General features: G+C 41.4%; 1 protein-coding gene across 13 annotated transcripts in view; it reads right to left on the reverse strand.

Moving 5' to 3' along the window:
• KCNMA1 (potassium calcium-activated channel subfamily M alpha 1) overlaps positions 1 to 17168 on the reverse strand; it is a 524126-nt gene that overhangs the window by 84088 nt on the left and 422870 nt on the right. For all 13 annotated transcript variants that reach the window (XM_087963879.1, XM_087963877.1, XM_026678373.2 and 10 more), the window contains one exon: positions 4337 to 4427. In XM_087963879.1, the coding sequence (XP_087820005.1) occupies positions 4337 to 4427 (91 nt within the window). The remainder of the gene's footprint in view (positions 1 to 4336; positions 4428 to 17168) is intronic.

Raw genomic sequence — 17168 nt, forward strand, 5'->3', positions numbered from 1 at the left:
TGTGTGTGTGTGAAAGGAGTTTCTGTGGATTTTACTTTTCTAGTTGCTGCTGACTGTAGGTGGAGGTGGTCAGCTCCATTTCAAGGCCTTTAAGCCTACGCTGTCTGAAGACATTTCTGTGGTTATGTGGCCAACCTATTTTTCAAATCACTTGAAGGCAGGACAAGAAGCAAGGGATGGAAACTAATCAAGGAGAGAAACAACCTAGAACTAGACACAAGAACAGTTTTTCCCCCCAAAGCCATCACTGCTAAACAAGTAATTCCCTCAACACTGTCCAACTATTTACAAAGTCTGCATTACTATTACTATTAATCTTTTCATCATTCCTATCACCCATCCCCTCCCACTTGTGACTATAGGGCTGTAACTTTGTCACTTGTATCCTTATGATTTATATAGACTGTTTCCTAGTATGATTTGATTGCCTATTGTACCCTATTATTATCATTAAGGGTTGTATCTTATGAAGTTGTGGGAGCTTCATCACTGGAAGCTTTCAAGAAGAGACTGGACTGCCATCTGTCAGAAGTGGTATAGGGTCTCCAGCTCAAGTGGGGGGGGGGTTGGACTAGATGACCTACAAGGTCCCTTCCAACTCTGTTCATCTGTAATCTGATTCTTGAGGAATGTATCTTTTCTTTTTATGCACACTGAGAACATATGCACCAAGACAAATTCCTTGTGTGCCTAATCACAATTGGCCAATAAAGAATTCATTCATTCATTCATTCATTCATTCATTCCAAGGGTCTTCAAACTTGGCAAGTTTAAGATTTATGGACTTCAACTCCCAGAATTCCTGAGCTAACATGACTGGAAGAGGAATTCTGGGAGTTGAAGTCCACAAGTCTTAAAGCTGTCAAGTTTGAAGAGCCCTGATTTATTCATTCAAGAGAAATGTCATAACCAGTGAAACGGCTTGTCTCCAGAACTTGTGAATGCCCTAACTGAGCAAGAGGTTGGACTAAGAAGACCTACAAGATCCCTTCCAACTCTATTCTTCTGCAGCCTGACCTCCGAGGTCCCTTCGTCTACGATTCCATGGTTCAATCTTGTGACCACAGGCTCCTAAAAATGATGGACCGAAGGGAGCAGGGACAGGCCCGGGATTGGACTTGAAACCCAAGTCCAGCAGATGGAAAACACAGGAAACAAGACAGGTCTCGGGTTGCTGAGAGCTCCTCACTCATTGTCCAAGCGAAGTTTAGCAATTTTGATGGGCTGCAGAACAGACAGCTCAAGCCTGAGATAAGTAATCTGCCCGAGTCCCTCTTCAGCAGGCAATAAAAGCGAGGCTCCACTTTGAAAATCCTTTACCCATCATGCAAACTGACAGAGGCATGCTTTTCAAAAAACCCACAGCCAATCTGTTGATCATTACTTATTTACAAAGGCCTTCAGGCAGAAAGTCCTGTAAAAACTATACTTGATACGATATACACTAGCTGTTTCGGCTAGTGGGAAGTGGGGGGGGGGGTTTAAGGGTGGGGAGGGCGGGAAGTTCCCCCTAAGGCTACCTCCAACCATCACTTTCCATTGCACATAAAATGTACCGTGTAACACTAAAGTATTTAATATATATGGTATAATATATCTACGGGAAAGGCATCTGTGTAGAACTGTGTTAGCCCGTATTTGGTAATTTGATGTTTTGCTGAAGGCAATGACTTGAAAAAGCCTCTACCTAGCATTGAGGACCTGTCATCTTAGTACCCATGAGCCAGTAGAATAAAGAAGTACCCTGAAGCAGCAAAACTTTGACACAGCTTTGAAGCATATGAAAACAGTAGAACTCCCCAGAATTATTATCACTCCAGATCAAAGAAACGAAGCATACTTTACATAGCAAACAGGGACACAGCACATCACTCCAAACGATATTGGGTTCTCTGCCCTTTCGCTCTTTTTTCCCCCCTTCTTCTTTTCTTTCACGTTTATATCCCTATATTTATCAGATAACAGAAGGACTGGGGGGAAATTTCTCTTTCTCTCTTCTCTGTCAAATTTCACATGAACAGAAATTAATAGAGTTGAGATACGGAGAAGATAAAGGATGCAAGGATGTACACCAGCAATGGACAAAATAAGTGCACTCTGGACTCATCTTACTCCCTCTCTGGCATAAACCTAGAGGTAAATGAGTCCTGTATCAGCAAGGATGAGCAACATGGGCACTGGGATATTGTATATAAAGCCACAATCGTCGTTCAACAGAAAGAGAACAGAAAGATGCCAACCCCTCCTGCCAATCTCTCGTTTCCTGCCCTTCCGTTCGAAATTCCAAACGAAAATGGGTATATTTGAGGAAATGCATTGTAGTTTTTGGGAGCAATCAGTTCCCCAAACAAAGCAGGAAATGGTATGTGTCTGAATCTCCATGCATCATGTGGTTTTTAATCTCCCTTTCATGGTTTGCCTCTTTTCAATACCCCAAAACTGTAAGGCACAGGACACTGAGAAAAACCTGGATTAGGCCTACTCCATCTTCCAAGCTCTGATTATTTTATGCCTCCTACCTGTAAAAGTGCCACCACTGGGAAAGGTCACTCATCCACAAGGAATTCAAATTCCCTTTAAAATCCCAAGTATAAGGAAATGCAGATTTCAGACACCCCTTTTTTAAAATAATCTGACGCTTTTGCCTCCAAGAAAATTAAGGAATAATACTTAAGAGGTTTGAAAAGAGGAGCCCTCTCCAAGTTTACTCCTTGTTGTGTATAATCTCTTTACAAATGAATCTTTAGAAATTCTTACAGGAAGTTTCTGCCCTTTAAGACTTTCATCCTAGCAAAAGCACTTGTAGGAACAAAGTGTTCAGAGCTCTTCAACGACACCTGAACAAGAACCACAACACCTCTCATAATTTAATGCAATTTTTTTTTAGCCTCAGGACGAGGATGTTAAGTTTTCAACTTTGCTTCGGAATATTCTTTTATCCCGTCCCGTTCCTCCCTCTCCATCCTCTTTTGTAAAGAATCATTCCAAATCAATTAGAGGAAATTTGATTTCAATCGATAGGGTAAAAAGGAAGGTAATATTCAGGTTCATTTCTGATTGCGGTGATACATCTCACATACGGTTTTAAGTACAGAAAACAGCACTCGGAGGGATTTCAACAAAAAAAGAGCATTGCCCGAGGCAAACTCACCCCACGGGCTGCTCGGATTGGTTAGCGCTATCATTAGTGCCACTGCTGTTTAAGAACTACACGCAGACAGGCTAGATGACAACTAAGACTTTAAAGCCTGTGTATTTTTCAAACAGTTTTTCAAACTGTTTTCCATGACAGATTTTTTTTTCTCTTCCCTGAGCTCTATCATTAACCGCTGACAAGCTGACAGAATAAATACTCCGGTGTTTCAGAAACCATCTAACAATCTTTTACTTTTTCGAACACCCTGCCACAAATCCCTTTTCTTTTTTCCTCCTTAGGTTATTTTTTTTTGGGGTGTGTGTGGAGTTTGTCGGTGAGATTGCTGTCTTTTTTTTTTTTAAAAAAAATATTTATTATTATTATTTTTCTTAAATATACATCCATATTGTGTGTGAACCAAGTTGGTTTGGGGTATCATTCATATTGATCCAATTCATCATAACAATATTATTAATCTCTATCCCATTTGTCAAATTTAAGTAATCCTCATTATATCGTTTAAACATATATAAACAAAATATGCCTAACTCCTCATCTTTGTCTCTATCTCCATCTATATGTCTTTCTTGTTCAATCTAAACATTTCTCTATTACATATAAACAAAATTAATTCTGAAGTATCATTCATATTGATCCAATTCATGCTAACAATGTTGGGAATCTCTATCCCATTTATTAAATGTAAGTAATTCTCATTTTATTACTTATATATTTTCTTTTATGTACACTGAGAGCCTATGCACCAAGACAAATTCCTTGTGTGTCCAACCACACTTGGCCAATAAAGTATTCTATTCTATTCTATTCTATTCTATTCTATTCTATTCTATTCTATTCTATTCTATTCAATTCTATATTCTATTCTATATTCTATTTTCTATTCTATTCCATTCTATTCTATTCTATTCTATTCTATTCTATTCTATTCTATTCTATTCTATTCTATTCTATTCTATTCTATTCTATATTCTATTTTCTATTCTATTCTATAAATACATTTTAAAAGTTTGCCTAACCTCTGTAAACTTCTAGTCTTTCTATCTATTATCTTTATTCATTCTATAAAAAATTCTATTCTAATATTTCCCTTATCTAATTTTATTTCTGCCTCCTTTAGTTTACATAGATACTGTTGTCTTGAGGAGGAGAAATAAAGATAAAAGCGACTTAGAACCTTACCTCGTCAGTTTGGGCGAAGAGTTTGGAGAGTTCCTCATTCCTCCATTCCGTTGTTTCCTTTTGGGTGACAACGTCAGTTGTTCATCTTCAACTAAAAACACAGGTAGCTTGTGAGTTTATGACCAAGCTCAGCCATGGAAATACAGGTGAAATAGCCAACAACACCCTCCCAGTTCCATTCACACGGTCTTAACTAATTGGTTTTTTTTTTTTTAGCTTGAATAAAACCCATCCTGGAGTTGGCGAAAAGAGATGGGTTGAAAACTCAAGGAAAAGAAGAGGAACAAGATGACTTGAAGTTATTCTTGACAGGCTTAACTTAAAAAAAAAATCTTTTTTTAAACTCAAGGTGTGTTTTTAAAAAAAAACAGAAATCAGGTCTGCGCTGCAAAGTGTAAGTAGTAATTCAGAAATGAAACATCAAAACTGCTAGACGGAACTTGGTTAAAGTAAGTGGATTTCCTTTAAAAAAACCAAAAACCTAATTGGAGCATTCCAGGAAAAAATTAAAACCTTCAAGCCTTGATTTTAAATGCAGCAATAAATAAATGTTTTCCCCTTGATTTCAAAATGAAATATTATCATAGAATGAAATCCATGTGGCCAATGGACAAAGGAAAGGATTTATAAAAATGAGCACCAGGTTTGAAGAAATAGCAAAAGATACAGATGCTTTAGGGTTGTTTGTCATTATTGCATCCTTTGGCAAAATTCTACAGCACAGCAGTTTTTAACCTTCAACACAATGACACCAGCCTCAGACTCAGACTCAGTATCTTTATTACAGTAAAGAGTATTATTAATGGATTGGTATTTTTGCTTATTAGAAGTTTAGCAAAATGTTTCTGCGTTCAAAAGCAAACAAACAAATTAATATCCCCAAGTGAACAGGAATGGAGACCAATACAAAACAGTACATTAAGAACAGTAACAACAAAATGGTACAAGGAATCATTTCACTGGAAGAAAGAGGAATAAAACGTAAAGAAGTAGGAGAGTGAGGAGAGGAAAGGAAAGGAGACAACTGTTTTCACTGAAAATTAATCAGGCTACAGAGAACCGAGAGAAATTTAAGGCTAACATCTAGATTTCACTTGTAATAGGTTTACGATATGGTTGTGGGCAGTTGGAAACCCATATATTAAACCCCCTAGGGATATTTTTCTGTAATTTCCACCTTTCCATCCATCAGTGGGTCCTTCCCTCTGTCTAACTTTATAAATTCAGCTGTGTCCCAATCTAGAGCAGAAGCTTAAATATCCTGCGATGATTATAGGAAAACAAGAAGTTAAAAACCTTCTAAGCAAAACACTGGAATGATTGGCTTCGAACAGTAGATTCGATTTCCTCAATTTTATACAGCAAACGTGTGTGTGTGTGTGTGTGTGTGTGTGTGTGTGTGTATTTATTCATTCTATACACACAAACACACACATACACAGTATATATTCATATTCCATTCTTTGCACAATACAGACTTGGAAATGTTCAAGCTGTTTTGCTTGTTTCTTTGTTTTTAAGGCAAGGCACAGCCACAATAAAATGCAGATAGATATGACTGGTTCTAGAAGAGAATGAAATATATCAGTGGGCTTCCAAGTACATGGAAACAAAGAAACAAACGGAAACCTTATCCATGAGCCCCCAGAAGTTCTTTTATTCAGTGGGATTGTGCATGCTCCCTATTATTTATGAATGGGCAAAACTCACATTTTTCTTTGAATCCCTGTTGTCATAAGACGGCATTATCGGAATCCGGCACACCTTCTCTAATTGTACACGTTTACTTCGTGCCACGTAAAGTAACCCTCGGCATTTGTTCCGCTAAAACCATTCTTGTGCTAGAGAGCACTAAACGGAGTCCTCCCTTTTTAATAACATCTATTTAGGACACTCTAAGGCAAAGCTTTGCTGGTAATCCACCCACAAATGCCTTTTGGGCATGATTCTAACCCAATACAGCTCCTGTTATGTTTTTAACAGGAAAACAAAAACAGAAATCCAAGCAGTTGCTAAAATCTCTCCTTTGAAGTTTGTTACTTGAAGTTTGTTACAAAAGATTGTTAATTGTTTAACTGTGATTGGAGGATGATGTCAATTGGATTGGATGAGTTGCAGTTGAAGTCAAGTTAAGTAAAATGAAAGGGAGCTCAGAAATGCTAGTGGATCCAAATGGCTATGGAGGGCGGTCCCATTCAATGATTCTCAGGTAGGGCTAAAATAGCAATAGCACTTAGACTTATATACCACTTTACAGTGCTTTACAGCCCTCTCTAAGCAGTTGATGGAGTAAACCTATTGCCCCCAACAATCTGGGTCCTCATTTTATTGACCTCAGAAGGATGGAAGGCTGAGTCAATAGCAATAGCATTTAGACTTATATACCACTTTATAGCATTCTAAAAACAGTTTACAGAGTCAGCCTATTGCACCCAACAATTTGGCTCCTCATTTTACCCACCTCGGAAGGATGGAAGGCTGTGTCAACGTTGAGCCTAGTGCGATTCGATCTGCCAAATTGCAGTAGGAGTAGCTTGCAGTACTGCACTCTAATCACTGCGCCACTGAGACTCAGTATATACCACTTCACAGTGCTTTACAGCCCTCTCTAAACAGTTTTCAGAGTCAGCCTCTTGCCCTCAACAATCTGGATTCTCATTGTACTGACCTCGGAAGGATGGAAGGTTGAGGCAATAGCAATAGCAATGACCAAGACTGAGCTTATTGCGGTCAGCCTTATTCATCTGACACTGTGTCCAGCCTTAAAGATGGTTTGGAGGGCACTCAAATTCTGTTACATCTCCACCATTACTTCAGCCATCTAGAAAGCTCACTGGTGGACTGGTGAGAGTCTGTTAAGACAACCGCATTTGTCCTTCATTGCTGCCAAATTTGCAGTTCAATTAGTCAAGCTTTAACCAAAGTTGTACAAATTAGGAAACACAATGCCAGTGTTGGCTTGCAACAGGACAACTCACTACGGCTAACTCACCTCAGCCAACCTGTCACAGGGCAACTTGCTGTGGCCAGTTGTGCTGGAGGAACACAAAAATGCTTGGCAATTAAAAGAACAGAAAGTGGACATCCATTGTGGGTCTCACTGTATATGAAACTTTGCCCCATCCCTCCTCCCCTCTCTCCTCCCTTCTCTCCCTCCCTTCATCTCTCCATCCATCCATCCATCCATCCATCCATCCATCCATCCATCCATCCATCCATCCATCTATGGCTCTGTCAGACCAAGCAGCTACCTGTTTCCTATAGTGCAATTTAAATACATCTAAGAAGCTGAAAAGCAAAGCATTGATTTAAGTGGTTTCAACATTGGAGGTAGGCCAAATTTATTTGGCTATGACACTCAGAAATCCATATGCATGCTTGCCTGTTTTATTAAGCCTGGCCATCACAGTTCAAATAACATTTGCTGGGTGTGCAACAATGACAGAAACAGATGCACGCTGCACTGTGTTTTCAAACTTGAATGGAATTCAGCGTAAGTCACAATCCATTTGCACAAAGCCAGCTCAGTTTCAAGGTGGAGACTTCAGACAAAAGCCTTCCCATTGTCCAAGGTTTTGGACTTCAAAGATAAGCTGCAGCCAAGATTGACCTGGGTTGAAATGATAATGAATATCTTCCATCCTGCCTTCTGCCCCATGTCAAAACAAGCCATTGGTGCAATTGATTAGGAATTAATTAGCAACCAGCCAGCTATTAACAAGATGCCAGATTGCTTAGCTTGTTTTTTTTTGAGGGGGGGGAGGGAGGCTGGAGACAAGAGGGACTATCAGCTTCAGAGGCAGAAGTTTCCTTGAAAGAAAATTCCTAGTTGAAGAAAATGACTGAGATATACTAGAACTGCTGGGGGTAGGGAGGAGGCAAGGAGGATGGCTTGGCAGTTAAAGACACTGAGCTTGTCAGCTGGAAAACTCACAGCTCAGGTCTGAGACCCGACCACTACACGATGAGGTGAGCTCCCATTCCTTGCTCCAGCTCCTACCCTCTGAGCAGTTCAAAAGCATGCATATGCAAGTAGATGAATAGGTACCACTTCGGCAGGAAGGTTAACAGCATTCCGTGCACCAGAGAAAACGCCTTCAGACAACACTGGCTCCCTGGGCCAAGAAACAGTGGTGAGCACCGTCCCTGTGTGGGACATGGTTCGACAGGGAAGCCTCTACCTTACTAGAATTGCTACAGATATAAACCAGTGGTATCGCACGTTACCAGTTCTGCACTCAAAGCAGTCAAAGATCACTTTGCGCATGCGTGCAGCACTCAAAGATCACCCTCAGTGAGGTGAGCTGTTTTTTAACTCAGCTGAGGCGTAGCAATCCACTCTGCCACGTGAATCAGCTAAGCTAAAAAAACCAATGGAATATAGGACAGGAAAAGGAAGGGATGAGTAGGAGGGCCCAGTCAGAGGTGGTATTTGCCAGTTCTCTGAACTGGTCAAAATTTCCGCTACTGGTACGCCACAACCAGTCTGAACCAGCTGAATACCACCTCTGATATAAACCATATCTACTGGTGCTATTTGATCACCCAGAGATTCATCCCAGGGAAAAAAAACAACAACAACCAGAAATTCTGCATAGCGACCACAGTGACTAAGAAGTGAACCTTACCAGCACTATTCTTCTGAAAATGGCCGAAACTCAAGATGAATATGACTTTTCTCCTTTTCTCATTAATGCTTGGCGACATGAATTATCCTGTTGGTCCACTGTCCCCCCCACAACCCTTTGGGCACCAAGGACTGGTTCCATGGAGAGAGAGAGGTTTTTCCATGGATTGGAGAGGGTGTGGTTTGGTGTGCTACCTGCATCCCATAGGGATGGGGCTTTGCTTGTTTGCGTGGCCCGGTTTCTGGCACGCCATGGACCGGTACCGTTCCACAGACTGGGGTTTGGTGACCCCTGTGTTAATCTACCTATGGAAAAGATGACTGGCGTATAACTTAACAAGGAAATCCATAAATATAAATTACACCACGCATTTGATGTCATGCTAGACATATTAGAGAAGAAGGGAGAATATGATCTAAGGCATAACTCTAAGTCTACAGTTGGAATTAGACAGTAATTAGACAGTAATTCTAGAATTAAGACAGGCATTCTAGGTCTACCCAACTGTATAGGTAATCCTTGACTTATGACCCAGAACTGAGCCCAAACTTTCTACTGCTAAGTGAGACAGTTAAGTGAATTTTGCCCCCATTTCACAACCTTTCGTGCCACCGTCATTAAGTGAACCACTGCAGTTGTCAAGTCAGTAACATGGTCGTTAAGTGAATCTGGCTTCCCCAATGACATTGCTTGTCAGAAGGTCACAAAAGGGACACTGCAACGGTCATAAATGTGAGTCACTTGTCAAGCATCCAAATGTAATTCATGAGACCATGGGGAAGATGCTGCAATGGTCATAAGTATGAAAAATGGTCATAAGTCACTTTTTTCAGTACCATTGCAACTTTAAACGGTCACTAAATGAACTGGAGGGTGGCCTGCACTTCAGCCCAGGGTCTAAACCTACCAATTCAAGATAAAAAATTGTTTCTCAGATTCACCTGATTTCTAGTAGGTCTAATAGACCCCAGGCAAAAGTTCTACGTGAAATCTAAGGCGTTGTGCAGATATCTCATTCTTTTCTTTGATATTTACTGGCTATGTAGTAGATAATTTTAATAATAACAACGTCATGGAACCTTTTCCTTTTACTCAACCCGTTTGGATAATCGCTATCTCCGTCGTGCCCAGGGCAGTTTCCGCTCCATTCCCTTTGAATGAGCATTTGCCATAACTAAAGAGGAGTTTTATGTAGCTTTAATTTGAATACAGCAAGGCAAAATACCAGCATCACATTTGGAAGCAAATGGTCGAAACCAGCTCCAGTGTGATTAGCTGACAAGCAGCAATGAAATAATAATAAAAAAAAAAATTAAAAGGGGGGGAAGTCCCCTCCAATGGCCAATATCCCTGTCCAATAATCACGATTCCCCAGATGATAATGCAGTATTAATGTGCACTAACGGTGGGAACCTTCTATTTTTTTCATCCTCAGAGTGCCATAATTATCGTGAACTGTGAACTGCAAATTGGTAGACACCATAATTTTTGTCGTTTACTTCCTCGCCCACAGCTACCACTTTAGTTAACCTTGCTAAAACCAAAGAGGGCTATTATTAGAGAAAAGCAAAGCTTTTCATTTAGGCAGGAAAAATCAAAGATACAAGTACGGATTAGGCGAGACCCGGCTCAACAACAGGAACTGTGAGAGGGACAATGGGAGTCTTAGTGGACGATGACTTGAATATGAGCCAGCCGTGTGCGGCAGCCACCGAAAAAGCTAATACAATCCTGGGTTGTATAAATAGAGACATGGAATCAAGATCACGTGAAGCTTCTTGGATGAGAAGCGAAACGATTTCCAAGAAAAGAAAGAAAGTGAAGAAGCTTCTTGGATGAGAAGCGAAATGTCTTCTGAGAACAAGAAAGTCCAGTTGCCTCTTGAAAAATCACCTTTGGGACAACTATCACCTGGATGACTGAGAATCTCCATAGATACCTGTAATAAAGCTTAAAATCCCTTTATTTACGGTATATTTATTGTCTCCACAGGAACCAATTGCCTAGGCAACTCATCACTGCGCTCACCCTTGGCAAAACAGCAAATCTTTTCATATATATATTTTTTCTCCTGATAATGCCTGAGTAGATTTTCCTTCTTAGACCTCTGTGACTCTGGAACCAAATATGCCCAGAACAATGTGTCAGCTATTTCTGTGCTTCTCCCCTATTTCTGTCTTTCTTCTTCACCCTCTGTAAAAATAATAATAAAAAAATAATAATGGATTAAACATTACACTCTCTATGTTGAAAGTATACAGCTTCAACCTTTCCCTGACTGGCTCAGAGCAATGCGAAGACGATGATCTCAGTTGTCAGCTGCCGCACATACTTAGACCCCTGTGTGATTACTCTTGAATTCCTCTGCCCCTTGTCAAATTTGCACAGCCTTACATTGAAGCTACGAAGTATGGCAGATTCACTGTGGATCAGGAATAGCCCAGACGGCTGATGTCTCTTTCTTCAGCTAAAAGTTCTGCTGATGAGTTGGTAATGCATTTCCTATCAAGGGGAATGCCTCTTACATGCCTTACAATATGTATATTTTGGTGTGTCTGCATGCACCCTCTGTTGCTTTGCTTCCGAGTTTATCAAAAGCACCAAAAAAAAAGAGAGGGATAAATCAAATCATTTACATTTTTTTTTGCCTAGAAAGAGAGAGAACTATGTACTTGCAAACTCTGTAAATAAATATTTCGGTTAATTATTTATGTCTTGGTCATTAATACTTTATTTTCTCTGCTTTGCCCTAGCAGAGCACATCATAAAAATCATTGATTAGTACACCAAAGTACTGATGTAAAAGTATTCACTCGCTAAAAAAATTCAGCCTGGTGCAAAGAAGGTTGTCTATTTATGGAGGAAGGATGAAAAAAATCTGGGATAGATCTGGGAAGCTTTAACCAAGAGAGGTGGTGACAATATTATTGTCAAATTTGTTTAAAAAACAAAAACAAAATACACACAAACAAACACACACACAGAGAGAGAGCTGAGGTGAGGATGGAAGCTCACCCTGTCGCATGGCACTTGGCTCTCGAACATAATCCTAGCATTTTAACCACTGAGCTTCCAGGACACTCGATGCAGGTAATAAATTCCATGAAATTCATAATCCCGATGAAGATTGCAACTGCAAAACCAGCGTATTTGAAAGTGAGCAACTAAAGGGGAGATTTTAAACAGTCATGGTCATTTAAGTGCTTCAACCACTTGAGCCATGACCCTCTGCACAATTCGGCAACACTTGCCCTTCATCAGATAAAAGATTGAGTTTATGGCACATTTCAGATTTTGGGAGTTGTGCAGTCAGCAGGTTGAGGATGAGGGCCTTTGTATATAAGAATACTTTGCTGGTTGAAGATAGGTTGACAGGATATGTCCCTGGAGGAGCTTGCAAGGATTTGCTTTCATCTGCAATTAACGATGGCTTCTTGTAATGACCAAAATGTGCTTTCTCACTTCTAAACAGCATTTGTTAGGAATCAAAATGCCCTTCTCCAAAAAGACTTGGTGTGAGTTTTGCCATGCAGGCAGAAGTAACCAGGAGGACATTTTAAGCAGCCGCCTCAAGCCCTACAGAGGACATAGCTACCTTAATGACCCTGAAAATGGATCCTTTGTTCACACACTCCACAAATTTGTGAAAATGTCCCCTTCAAAGAACCTTGAACAGCTCAAGTAACCACAGTCCGAAAAGACAGGTGGGGGCATCGGTCAGCCCTCAGATGGAAAGTCAACAGCCCCCAGGTCGGGAGGTGCCTGATGAGGAAGAGGAGGAACAGCTGGGTCCAGTGCCTGATGTGCAGCTGAGCAGAAGGCAGAGGAGAGGAAAGCAGTGGAAATCTGTGGACTGGTACTTGGGACAGAAGAGCCACTGCTGTGAGTGAGGCTCCACTCTAGCTCTAGGGATAAAAGGCAGGGGGTGGAGAAGAATAGGCCTGGCAGACAACTATTCATCTTCTGGCTGGCCAGACTTGTTCGCCTGCAAGAGAAACTTTTTGCTGGGGCTGCGGACATTCCTAATAAAGGAATCTTTTGAGTTCACCTCAGAGGGTTTATGGTGTTTGGAGAGCTGGGTCAGAACACCATTGCTCTGAATTCAAAGCCACAGCATGATTTGGAAGGCTAGGAGATCACAGCTGACTGATGCTACAGGGATGTTGCTGTCCCCTCTGAATCACACTGCCCTCCCAATCTGGATCTTTACAACTGGTCCTACTCTAACATTTGTTCAGACTGCACTTCACTTAGAGTTACACACTGCAGCCAAAGCAGGTTTACACACTGATCATATAGACGAAACTGAAGCCTGTTGCCCAATATTTGCTGGTGTGTTTCCAAGCTGTACTTTCTGAAGCTGTTATTCTTCCAAATTCAGCACCGTCTTCCTGTTCCAAGTTCAATGGCTATGGAGATTCTCAGTCCTCCAGGTCTTGGTTGTCTCAAAGGTGCTTTTTCAAGAGGCAACTAGACTTTCTGGTTTTCTTTTAAGACGTTTCACTTCTCGTCCAAGAAGCTTCTTCAGCTGAAGAGAAGAGATGGAGAGCTGAGGAAGCTTCTTGGATGAAAAGCGAAAGGTCTTCAAAGAAAAACAAGAAAGCCCAGTTGCCTCTTGAAAAAGGACCTTTGGGGTGTTGTATGTTCAGGCTATTAAACTTGTGGTCCCTCCATAATAAGTTGAAGCTTATTAATTGCTTGGCGACTTCTCCATTTCTAAGAGACTAAAAGCAGCTCTGATCAGATACAGAAACCAAGACAACTGAAGGTCCATCAAAAACTTAAATCAAGGGTCTTCAAACTTGGCAAGTTTAAGACTTGTGGACTTCAACTCCCAGAATTCCTGAGCTGACATGACTGGAGGAGGAATTCTGGGAGTTGAAGTCCACAAGTCTTAAAGCTGTCAAGCTTGAAGACCCCCTGACTTAAATGATCGGCCAGACTGATGATAGGTTGTTCTTTTTCCTTCTCTGAAATTGCTTCCAGCAGATTCATTGCCTTTTTTCTTTGTCTTTTTTTTACACATTCTACTAATTAACTAATTGTGCACTGATTTCTGTGACGAACTAATTAAAGGCCTGTTTCTCAGTAATACTAATGTATCGAAATTAATTTCAGCTGTTGTTTTTCCTGCCTGCTTTCATTTAAGCCTAATGTAATTAAAGCAAATTACAGGACCTAATGAACATAAACTGCTACATATCCAAGCAACATTATCCTTATGTTTTTTAATTATTTTTTTTAACTTTCCGAAGAAGACTCATACAATAAGAGAGGCTGTCAGATCCTACAACGTGTGTCAGGACCTCCAGGAATCAGTAAAGAAGGTGTTGCTTGAACAATTGGGTATCTTCTACAATTAGCATAAAGAATATAATTAGTGTAAGGATATTCCCAAGTACCCATTGACCTCCTCCTCCTACATCTGGAGTGAAATATTTATCGCAGATGTGCAAAATGAATGGGTAAAGTTTTTGCACAGCCAATTCTTCTCTTCTTCTTTTTTTCAATTTCTTCCTTCCTTTCTGCTCACTTTTATGTTTTTCCCCCTTGTGCTAGCAAGTAAATTCTACTTTTCCAGGAAAAAAACCCACATACACTGATGGTGTTTTATATATAAAGCTAAAGATTGTCTTGAGATGAACTCAGCACCTGGTGAGAACATCTACGTATACTTTATGGGTGGTGGGGTGGCAATAGTTTGAAAGCCACTATAAACTAGGATGGGAAGTTGGATAATTCTCTAACTTCCCATCCTAGTTTATAATTCTGGCATTGTCTACCTGTATTCCACCCAAGTACTAACCCAATCACCACCGCTTAGATTTTTCAAGATCACCCAAAGTTTATTATTTATTCACCCAGTTTAAATTCTGTACAAGGCACAGAAGATAACCAGAGAAATTTCACATGCAACTTTCCCCACTCCATCTTCAGCATTCAATGGCAGACCACCAGCATGGAGTCTCTGATGATCAGAACCCAGGTGAGATGGGTGGGCCATGCCATCAGAAGGGATTAGCTCCATATGCCTCACCCATTGCTCTCTCCTGTACTGGAGACAGGGGAGAGGCTTGGAGGTCAACCTCGAAGTGCTACGAAGACACCGCGACAGAAACCCTACGCCACTGTGACATCCAACCAAGGGGTCTAGAAGCTGTGGCTGCTGCCAGAACCCCACTGGTGAGGTCTGTACTATGAAGGCTCCCCCAGCTTTAAGAGAGAACAATCAACCCATGGAACAGAAGTTGCCTTCGGGAGTTGTGGCAGCTTCATCACTGGAGGCTTTCAAGAAGAGACTGGACTGCCCTCTGTCAGAAAAGGTGTAAGGTCTCCTGCTGGGCAGGGGGCTGGACGAGATGAAGGTCCTTGTCCCTTCCAACTCTGTTATTCTGTTCTGTTATAGAGGCACCACCCAAAACTGATAGTAAAACAATGAGTGGTATGAGAGAATAATAGCCACATTTACCACAACAATGGGTTCCAGTACTCCCACTGCGCTAAGCTCAGCACTTCCAGACTGAATTGCACAGCAACAGGATGGATGGACATTGGGGGGGCAGGGGGAGAGGGAGAAGGAGAGGGAGGGAGAGAGAGAGTGGGATGGATGGATACATAGATCAAAGGTGGTATTTTTTTATTTTGATTTGTCAATCACTTATAAGATAATAGGTATAAGTATATACATAGTTATGAATACATGAAATGGGTACATATAAGAAAAAATAAACAATAGGGCAGGGATGGTAGGCACGTTGGTGCGCTTATGCACGCCCCCTGCAGACCTCTTAGGAAAGGGGTGAGGTCAATAGTAGACAGTCTAAGGTTAAAGTTTTTGGGGTTTGGGGAAGAAACCACAGAGTCAGGTAGAGTATTCCAGACATTGACCACTCTGTTGCTGAAGTCGTTCTGACCAGTTCTGGAGAACCGGTAGCGGAAATTTTGAGTAGTTCAGAGAACCGGCAAATACCACCTTTGACTGTAGATTTTACAGTATCCTTCCCCTGCCACCCCCACCAAGCCACCCCCACCAAGCCACCCCCACAGAACCGGTAGTAAAAAAAATTGAATCCCACCACTGACATAGATGGATACAGAGAGAGGGAGGGAGGGAGGGAGAGAGAGACAGAGAGAGAGAAGAAGGGAGAGACAGACAGAGAGAGGGAGCGAGAGAGAGGGATGGATGGGTGGATAGGTAGATGGATACAAAGAGAAAGAGAGGGAGGGAGGGAGAGACAGAGAGAGGGGGAGGAAGGGAGATGCAGAGAGAGAGAGGGAGAGAGAGAGGGATGGATGGATAGATAGATGGATACAGAGACAGAGAGGGAGGGAGGGAGGGGGAGAAGGAGCAATGGATAGATAGATGGATAGAGAGAGAAAGGGAAGGAGAGACAGAGAGAGAGGGAAGGAGGGAGAGAGAGTCAGAGAGAGAGGGAGGGAGGGAGAGATGGATGGATGGATGGATGGATGGATAGATAGATGAATACAGAAAGAGGGGCGGAGGGAGAAAGAGAGACAGAGAGAGGGAGGGGGAGAGAGACAGGGAGGGAGGGACAGAGAGAGGGAGAGAGTGATCAAGCTGTCTTTGAATCAAGGTGAATCAATAGGCATTGATGCAGAAAAAATGCCCTCTCCTGATACACACCTTTTGTTCCATGTGCACCATCAATTCTCTGCCTCTGCACCCCAGCATAGCTCTGAACACAGGGGAAAAATATAATGCTAAAATGACAGAGTACCCACTTCTTATGGACTGTCGCTCCAGGGGAAAAAGTTCATTTATTGCCCAGTCATTCTAAATACTACACTTCTAGAGGTAAGCAGTGATGTAAAACCAAGGCTTAAAAAAAATATACCACAATCCTTTTTTCTGCCTGTGATTGATGTGCATCCACATAAAACATTAAATGCCAATTTCTAGAGAGTTGGAATCCAACACAGCTTTAATTCAGGCATATTTAAGAGCGTACAGAGAACCGTCTATATTTGGGCGATTTTTATCCTCAGATCTTTTTCTTGCCCCCCCCCCCCAAACAGCTTTTTCAAACCTCTCCACTTTGCTGACTTCCCAGTTTATGAATCACTGTCTGTTTATTCAAGTCATTAAAGTACTATTGGCAAACTGTCCGGAGAAAGCTTTCAAAGCTAGGAGAAGGCATTACTCTCTGTCAGTCTGACAATCCATACAGTCCACGCTGCTGTAA

This window comes from Notechis scutatus, chromosome 4, assembly GCF_049901735.1.
Source record: "Notechis scutatus isolate UNSWTSFEM ecotype Mainland chromosome 4, rNotScu1.2, whole genome shotgun sequence".
Classification (NCBI taxonomy): Eukaryota; Metazoa; Chordata; class Lepidosauria; order Squamata; family Elapidae; genus Notechis; species Notechis scutatus.